This window comes from Oryza glaberrima, chromosome 6 (assembly GCF_000147395.1).
Source record: "Oryza glaberrima chromosome 6, OglaRS2, whole genome shotgun sequence".
Classification (NCBI taxonomy): Eukaryota; Viridiplantae; Streptophyta; class Magnoliopsida; order Poales; family Poaceae; genus Oryza; species Oryza glaberrima.
The window spans coordinates 9968602-9977487 of NC_068331.1; the positions used below are offsets into that span (position 1 = coordinate 9968602).

Consider the following 8886-nt stretch of genomic DNA (forward strand, 5'->3'; position numbering starts at 1 on the left):
TTCGTATATAAAATTTTTGTAAAAAATACTAAGTTTAGCAGTTTCTAACACAATGCTTTCCATGTCAGTCCGAATCCATCTCAACAATAACCTGCCACTGGTAGCCAAGCCTACCGCACGACCATGCCCCTGCACGAAGTACAACGCGAGGCGCAACCACAGCGCATGGGCGGCATGGCCATGCCCATGCTGCGACGACGACGAAGACTTGCGTCGGAGACTTGGAGTCAAGTCACGGCCGGCACAGCGCATGCCACAATATGCTGCGCAGCTGCGACGACAATGACGACGATTCCGCCAGCCACGGCGCGCCTGAGGGCCAATGTTGCCAGCCGACGCCGTCCACCCATTCCTTTACTTCCCCCTTGTTGGTTCCTCAGCCACTAGCGTCCACTTCTCCTGCCTCTAGTACCCTATCTTCACCTTTCCCGAGATTAGAGAGGAAGAGGAAGGACGCCGAACCCGTTGCATCAAGCCCAGGACAACCGTCGAATACCTGCTGTGCGCACCGCCCTGCTATCCTTTGCTTCACCACCGTGTGTGCACAGATCCCAGGGTGTGCACAGCAGCATAGGTAAGTAAACCCCGAATTTCTGCAGTTTCTTTTTAAAAGATAAAGCAGGAGCTCTGCTATTCAATTAAGCAGGGAAGATTATTTGGGTATTTTCCGCAGTTTTCTGGAAACCATTTTTTTCCCCAACCATTTTCAGGTTTGGCTATTTTTCTTGCCTGTCTGTTAAGCTAAACTTGCAGAACTTAGCATAAAGTTGTAATACAAGCATAGTTTCACCAATATGCAACCTTTTGTTTTAAGCTACAGCATTCACCTCAAGGAAGAAAAAGTAAACTTATGAACTGTTGGACTTGGGCTGATATCACTCGGATGGCGGTCCCCTCATTTTTATTTGCATCTCCTTACGATTTTTTTTTTCAGCTGGCATATTTGTCAACTTCCTGTAATCTTTTTGAAGTATAACTCATGGAATTCCTTTGTGTATATTCTGTTAACCCAGTGGTTTTATGACACTAATTAAGAAAGTTAACTAGTTAAGAGATTATACCGTTTGAGTTTGGGCTTTGGAGATGTCACTAGCTAGTGGTCGACGGTAGGAAAGCCCTTTCTGCTTTGCTATGAAGAACCTCCGAGCTCAGTCAATGTCCAGAAAAAAGTTGGATAACTATAAGTGGAAGCCATTTTTGGTTGGTTTTCTGCATGTTCTCTTTGTCCCTGTTTTATTATGTCATGTAAACTTTTCATTCCCCAGTTTGATTTATACATGTCTATTTGACATTGCAGATAAATACAGTTGTAGCCTGAAAGATAGAACTTATAATCTATTGCTTAAAAGTTTAAAGAAAGTTGTTCAGAGAAGGAATATAAGACGACGGATACAGTACTCAGCATTGCAAAGTCTCTGGTGGGAAGTGCTGTAAGCAAGGTTGCTTCGGTTGCCGCAGAAAAGATGGTCTTGCTGCTGGGAGTGCAGAAAGAGATATGGTGAGCATCTGAATTGCAGCCTAATTAATTTTATTTGTCATTTGCATTAGATTTATTGGGACCACACTTATGCAGAGTGGTATGGTACTCAGTTTATTTTTAATGATTTATTTATATTTTTTATTACATATCCTGGAGGAACGCATATGCAGTTTTTTTTATAAGTATATTATTTGCAACATCTTCGGGAGATACATGTAGAGGAAAGTGAAAGTAGGATGTACTGGAAGTCCCTCTATATGCCCAAACACAAGTGGACACAGTTTCCTCATGGTAACCATGTTCAATGAAGGAATACAAACGACGCAGCTATTATGGACCTGGTGATAATCTAATTTAGACAGAAACATGGTTGCCTTCGAGAGTAAACAATGTAGCATGGCATGCTTAAGTCAAATGCATGTACAATTTGACATGGAACTATTACGTTCAGTGCTGTGCAATTTTGCTTTTGACCATGGAATCAAAGATTTAATGCAAATTAAGCTTCACGTTCCTAGTTTGAGCTTCCAATTTGTTCATATTTGTGATTTATAATGCTATATATGCATGTATACATACAAGCAACGCAGTCCACGTGGGATGTTGGCCACGCCTGGATGAGCTGAGAAAGATTTAGACCTGTTTAGATGAGACTAAAACTTTTAAGTCCCTATCACATCCGATGTTTGGACACTAATTATAAATATTAAACGTAGACTATTAATAAAACCCATCCATAATCTTGGATTAATTCGCGAGACGAATCTATTGAGCCTAATTAATCCATGATTAGCCTATGTGATGCTACAGTAAACATTCTCTAATTATGGATTAATTAGGCTTAAAAAAATTGTCTCGTGAATTAGTTTTCATTTATGTAATTAGTTTTGTAAGTTGTCTATATTTAATACTCTAAATTAGTGTCTAAATATAGGGACTAAAGTTAAGTCCCTGTATCCAAACACCACCTTTAGACCTGTGAAAATAATGTCTTGAATTCCGTTGAACATTTTGTCTACAGGTTCATCAAGGACGAGCTACAAACGATACAAGCATTTTTGATGGCTGCTGAACCATCAAAGAAAAGCATACTATTGAAGGTTTGGGTGCAGCAAGGGATCTATCCTATGACATTGAAGATTGCCTTGATGAATTTACAGTTCATGTGAGCAGCCAAACCTTGTCGAGGCAGTTGATGAAGCTAAAGGATCGCCATCGGATTGCCATCCAGGTCCGCAATCTCAGGACAAGAATTGAAGAAGTAAGCACTAGGAACATACGCTACAACTTAATAGAGAATGACCTCACCTGCACCACTACTGATGAGAGGAATTTATTTATGGAAGACATTCGCAACCAATAAGCTAACAACATTGAGGAAGCTGATCTTGTGGGTTTTTCTGGACCCAAAAGAGAGTTGCTTGATCTTATAGATGTCCATGCCAATATCGGACCTACAAAAGTCGTATGTGTTGTCGGTATGGGTGGTTTGGGTAAGACTACTATTGCAAGGAAAATTTATGAAAGCAAAGAGGACATTGCAAAGAATTTTTCTTGCTGTGCTTGGATTACTGTTTCACAGTCCTTTGTTAGGTTGGAACTACTAAAGGATTTGATGATGAAACTTTTTGGAGAGGAAGTACTGAAGAAGCAGATGAGAGAACTCGAAGGGAAGGTTCCACAAGTAGATGACCTCGCCAGCTACCTCAGGACAGAGTTAAATGAAAGGAGGTACTTTGTTGTGCTTGATGACGTGTGGAGTACAGATTCATGGAAATGGATTAATAGTATTGCCTTCCCTAGAAATAACAATAAAGGGAGCCGGGTGATAGTAACAACAAGAGATGTTGGCTTAACTAAGGAGTGTACTTCTGAATTGCTTATCTACCAGCTTAAACCCCTAGAAATAAACTATGCAAAAGAGTTGCTTCTACGGAAAGCAAATAAAGCAATAGGAGATATGGAAAGTGATAAAAAGATGAGTGGCATTATAACTAAAATAATAAAGAAGTGTGGCTATTTACCGCTGGCTATACTCACAATAGGGGGCGTGCTTGCCACCAAAGAGATAAGAGAGTGGGAAACCTTTTATAGTCAGATACCTTCAGAGCTTGAGAACAACCCAAACCTTGAAGCAATGAGAAGGATAGTGACCCTAAGTTACAACTACTTGCCATCTCATCTTAAGCAATGCTTTTTGTATCTAAGCATATTCCCTGAGGACTTTGAAATTAATAGGAACCGTCTGGTAAATAGATGAATGGCAGAGGGGTTTATTAAAGCTAGGGCTAATATGACTATTGAAGATGTTGGGAAAAGTTACTTTAAAGAACTCATCAACCGTAGCATGATTCAGCCATCAAGAGCGGGTGTACGAGGAGAGTTTTAGAGTTGTCGAGTCCATGATATAATGCGTGATATTACAATTTCGATTTCTAGAGAGGAAAATTTTGTATTCTTACCTAGGGGCACTGACTATGAAGCAGTACAGGGGAACACTCGGCACATAGCATTTCAGGGGAGTAAGTATTGCTCTAAGATAAGCTTTAACTGGAGCATTATACGGTCATTAACTATGTTTGCCGAGAGGCCCGTAGAACTAGAGCATTCAGTTTGTTCATCTCAGTTGAGGATGTTACGGGTCTTGGATCTAAGAGATGCACAATTTACTATCACACAAAATGATGTCAACAATATAGTGCTCTTGTGCCACTTGAAATACCTACGCATTGCAAGATACAATAATGCATCATATATTTACTCACTTCCAAAATCCATAGGAAGACTGGATGGTCGGCAGACATTGGACTTGGATTCGACGAACATTTCAACACTGCCAACTCAGATTACTAAGCTTCGGAGTCTCCGGAGCCTTAGATGCATGAAGCAATATGATTTTTCTTCTTTCACAACATGTTTAACTGACACGTTGTGCCTGCCCATGATATTCACACCTTCCGTTAGTACCTCTGATCGTGCTGAAAAAATTGCTAACTTGCACTTGGCCACCAAAAGCTTCCGTTCAAAATCAAATGGCGTCAAGGTACCAAAAGGAATATGTAGGTTGAGAGACTTACAAATATTGGGGGTAGTGGATATTAGAAGGACTAGCAGTAGAGTAATAAAAGAGTTGGGGCAGTTAAGCAAGCTGAGGAAACTATATGTGGTAACAAAGGGATCTACAAAGTTAAAATGTGAGATACTCTATACAGCCATCCAGAAGCTCTATTCCCTACAATCTCTCCATATGGATGCTGTGGGATGCACTGGTATTGGAACACTTGAGTGCCTAGATTCTGTTTCATCGCCTCCTCCCCTATTGAGGACACTCAGGTTGAATGGAAGTCTTGAAGAGTTGCCTAACTGGATTGAGCGGCTCACTCACCTGAGGAAATTCTACTTATTGAGGACCAAACTAAAGGAAGGTAAAACCATGCTGATACTTGGGGCATTGCCCAACCTCATGCTTCTTCATTTTTGTCACAATGCTTACCTTGGGGAGAAGTTAGTATTCAAAACAGGAGCATTCCCAAATCTTAGAACACTTGTGACTTTCAATTTGGATCAGCAAAGAGATATTAGATTTGAGGACGGCAGCTCACCCCAATTGGAAAAGATAGAAATAGGCAGGTGCAGATTGGAATCAGGGATTATTGGTATCATTCACCTTCCAAGGCTCAAGGAGATTTCAGTTGAATACAAAGGTAAAGTGGCGATGCTTGCTCAGCTGGAGGGAGAAGTGAACGCACACCCAAATCGTCCCGTGCTGCGAATGGCAATGGACCGAAGTGATCACGACCTTGCTGGCAACGCCAAAGGATCTCCTCCCTGAGCAGGAGGGAGAGAGCTCGCAAGTAATCATGTTGACAACAAACGACAGGTCAGTCACTCTCACTCCCTACATGGCAGCTTAATTAACTTGTTTCCTCCTCTTGTTCAGTATTAGCCATCTGGTGACATCGATGATTTCAACTCACCCTTTCATCTCTCTTGTTTTCTTAACCTAACAGAGAACAGATATGCATAGCTCAAGGTGGTTTGATCAAGTGATCATCTCCTCCATTGGCATCTCCAGTCGTCCCTGCTTCTGCGGCTGCGCACACCTCGCTGTTCCAAGGAGGGGTGCTGACATAAGGTTAGGGTTTGAAGTTTCGGTTCGAAATTTCACCCCCCACCGAAATGCTCACATCTCGCCCGAAATTTTCGGTTTTTGCCATTTTTTTGTGAATTTGGTCAAGTTTTATTCAAATTCATTCAAAATCAGTCAAAATTTCAAATAATTTCGTACGAAAAATTCTGAAATTTCCAAAATTTCGGTTCTTTCGCTCACCTCCGGTAGAAAACCAAGTTTCGAAATTTAAAACCCTGCATAAGGTGGCTTCCACTTTCTTCCATCGCGTCTCACTCTCTCGATTCTTCCCTCTCGGGTATGAATGGTTCAATCTGATCTTTTCTCGCGATATGCTACTGGTTCCAGCTTGAGCATTTGAACCAGCAGCTTAGAATTTTTCATTTGATCAGGTGTTTTATTTCCGCTTCTTACCTGGGCAGTCTACTTTTCCAATTCATCCAGAACAGAAACCATGTTTATTACACTATAGAGGGGAACAACATTTCAGGCACGATTGTGGTTTTGTTATTTCCTTTTTGGTGTGCACACGAGGTGTTTGCTATAATGTCTGAAAGAGCTTGTGTATACATGGTTGGTTCAACATTATGTGTTAGTCATATTTTATATCGTTGCTGACCTATCACATAGTGCAGGAGTAAAATTTTTGCTATCTTTATTGTTACCTGCTGTTTATTTTCCTTTTCGTAAAGAATATTAGCTTTTTGGATAACGAAAAGAATATTATGTATCCTGCAAAAAGGTTTGATTTGATGGTCACTGGCTAGTACAAAAGCAAAGAGAGATCAGACAAAACAAAGTTGTGGTTACATTAGCTCATTGCAATCTATTTGCTGAACATGTGAAAAATTAATAATTTGTCGTACGTCATGTTTGCTCTGGCAGTTTGGCTGCAGGTGGTTAGTTTTTTCATATCCATTGTCTTGGTCTACCTTTTCCTACTAAACTAGGACTAGGAGTAGAAAAAAGTAATTGTTGCTTCCAAGTTCAAAAGATAGGCAGATGTGAGCTATGGAACTTGCAGTTCTTGATCTCCTTCAGAGCTTCTCACCTCACATATATGGATCTCTGTTTATCCCAAAGCAACATTTTTTAACCTGCTAGTTTCGAATTGATCATCTTTGTTATTCTTCATTTATTCTATTTCTCTCCCTAAGGGAGTTTTCTAGGGTGGATATGTGGAAAATCGAATGCAGCTACTGTTCAAACCACTGTCAAAAGATGCAGGACAGGATGGGCAGATGTTTATTCAGTGTTCTTGTTCAAATGAAACATATACTATTCTGGAAGAGGTTGGTTAACTTACATTGTATATAACCCTTACCTTGTTACTATCCTCTTGCAAAATGCATGGATTGGTGAAATCATGTTTTTTGTCATGCAGAATCTATTATATTATCCTTGAAAGAAGGCACCACGTTCACTGTGGAGGCTAGAAATTCCCACATTAATCGAAGAAAAGGAAAAATATTTTAATCATTGGATCATAATAGATCTAGATTTTAACGGTTAAGATCTAATACGTATATAGTTAGAAACTAGAGTTGTATTGCTAACGTAGGAATACAAAGTGGTCTGCTCAGTTGCCATCAAATTCAAAAAAAAAATTACGGTTTGGATTCCGATTGAAGGAATAAAGGCAGGAACTAATATACATGCTATATTAGCAATCCTAATCAAGCACGTACCACCAAGCGCAAGGTAATAGTTGGTGTTGATGGTGTCCTAGATAATTAGTTAAGGACTTTCCATGTATTGATCTCTAATAATAACATCATCAACTAATTAATTAATTAATAGATTAGTTCTACAATTACACCATGCATGCATGTGTATGTGACAGTCTTCCATGCTTGGGCAGTATGGCTGAATATTTGTAACTGATGTAAGGTGAAGAGTCAGGATTATCTAAATAAGATACGAGTAGCTTGAAGAAAAATCCACACTTTTATTTTAGAGGCCAAAAACTACCATGTTAATCGAAAAAATATATTATAAAGATGGCTAAAAAAGTGCTATCTTTTATTCGGGTGGCCTAAAAATTATCGTCTTTATGAAAAAAATCTACACCATTAGATAAACCTATATTTTAACCAATAAGATCAATTGATAAGTATACCTAACGGCACATTAAGTAGACAAATACTACTCAAACTTTGGAAAAACAAAAGTACCGTACAACTAAACAATAATCATGTTCGGACTCTCACACTACTAAATAAACTATTTTCCAGACGATGGCATTTTTTTTCAGGCGGGTAGGCATCTCGGAGCTAATTAAATGGCCACCTACAAAAATAAAAACCGTGGGACGAGATTGTTGTCCACCCGCGAAAATATATTTTTGCAACCGGACATGGGATAAACACGAATGAAAAAAGAGTAGTTTTCAGAGAAGTTTTCGGTCATCCCAAAAGAATATAATCAATCCCCTGCTTGGCACTCTGTCCGCTCTAGGCAATAATATTGCATACGACTGAAAAAAGAGTAGTGGAGCCAATAAAATTTTAAATACCGACAAATATATCTATATTAAGCATTTGCTAAACAAAACATATTCGCTCGCGAGGGTTCCCTTTTGATTACCGACACATGAAAAATATAAGATTACCAATTAAAAATATTCTATAGAAGGAGCTGTGAGAAGGACCCAAGGGATGACAAAGTAGTAAGATAGTGGTTACCACGGGAACACGGCATGAGGGAAGGAAAATGAGTAAGGTGACGGAAACGGTTTCTAAATACTATGTAAAAAAGAACCCTAATCAATTAAGAATATAATTTAAAAATAACTAAAATTGCGAATAAAAATAAGGAATATAGAAAGAAGAGTCTATCTAGATCAACACAACATGAGATTAATTAAAATTCAGAATACAAATAAAGTAATTTTGAAATTGTATTTTCAAAATTAGTCCAAAAGCACATCAAAAAAGTGCACCAAGCTTTACAAATAAAAGGTTTCGATAGGTTAGTCCTACTAGGGTTGTGGGAGGGAGAGCTATTCAAGTGACAAATAGTAGGAGTTGTGAGAGGGCGACCCTTTGGATGAAAAAGAGCAAAGCAAGGAATGCAAGGACGACAACATTTAGAGGGACTTCAAACATGATCACAATCATGATAAGTTTCAATATTATTAGGCGTCGACAACAATAAAGAAGAGATGCGGTGTAAGCTAACAAGGGGATAAGTGATAAAGGAGCGGGAAGCAGTGGTTGCCATGGGAGAGCGAGCTGAGGAGCAAAAAAAAAAAGAAGTAATGTGGCAGCGATGACTT

General features: G+C 39.3%; 1 protein-coding gene and 1 pseudogene across 1 annotated transcript; both read left to right on the forward strand.

Moving 5' to 3' along the window:
* The first annotated feature begins 1155 nt into the window (after window positions 1–1155).
* Window positions 1156–3753, forward strand: LOC127776887 (disease resistance protein RPM1-like; annotated as a pseudogene).
* Window positions 3754–3890: 137 nt separating this feature from the next.
* Window positions 3891–6737, forward strand: LOC127777979 (disease resistance protein PIK6-NP-like). The gene is made up of 2 exons (XM_052304600.1): window positions 3891–5360; window positions 5491–6737. Exon 1 carries the CDS (start codon window positions 3891–3893, stop codon window positions 5310–5312), a length of 1422 nt encoding a protein of 473 aa, XP_052160560.1. The 3' UTR covers window positions 5313–5360; window positions 5491–6737.
* The last annotated feature ends 2149 nt before the right edge of the window (window positions 6738–8886 follow it).

What these genes read in the sequence shown, in the direction of transcription:
- LOC127777979 (XM_052304600.1), top strand. Translation starts at nt 3,891, where the DNA reads ATGCGTGATATTACAATTTCGATTTCTAGAGAGGAAAATTTTGTATTC.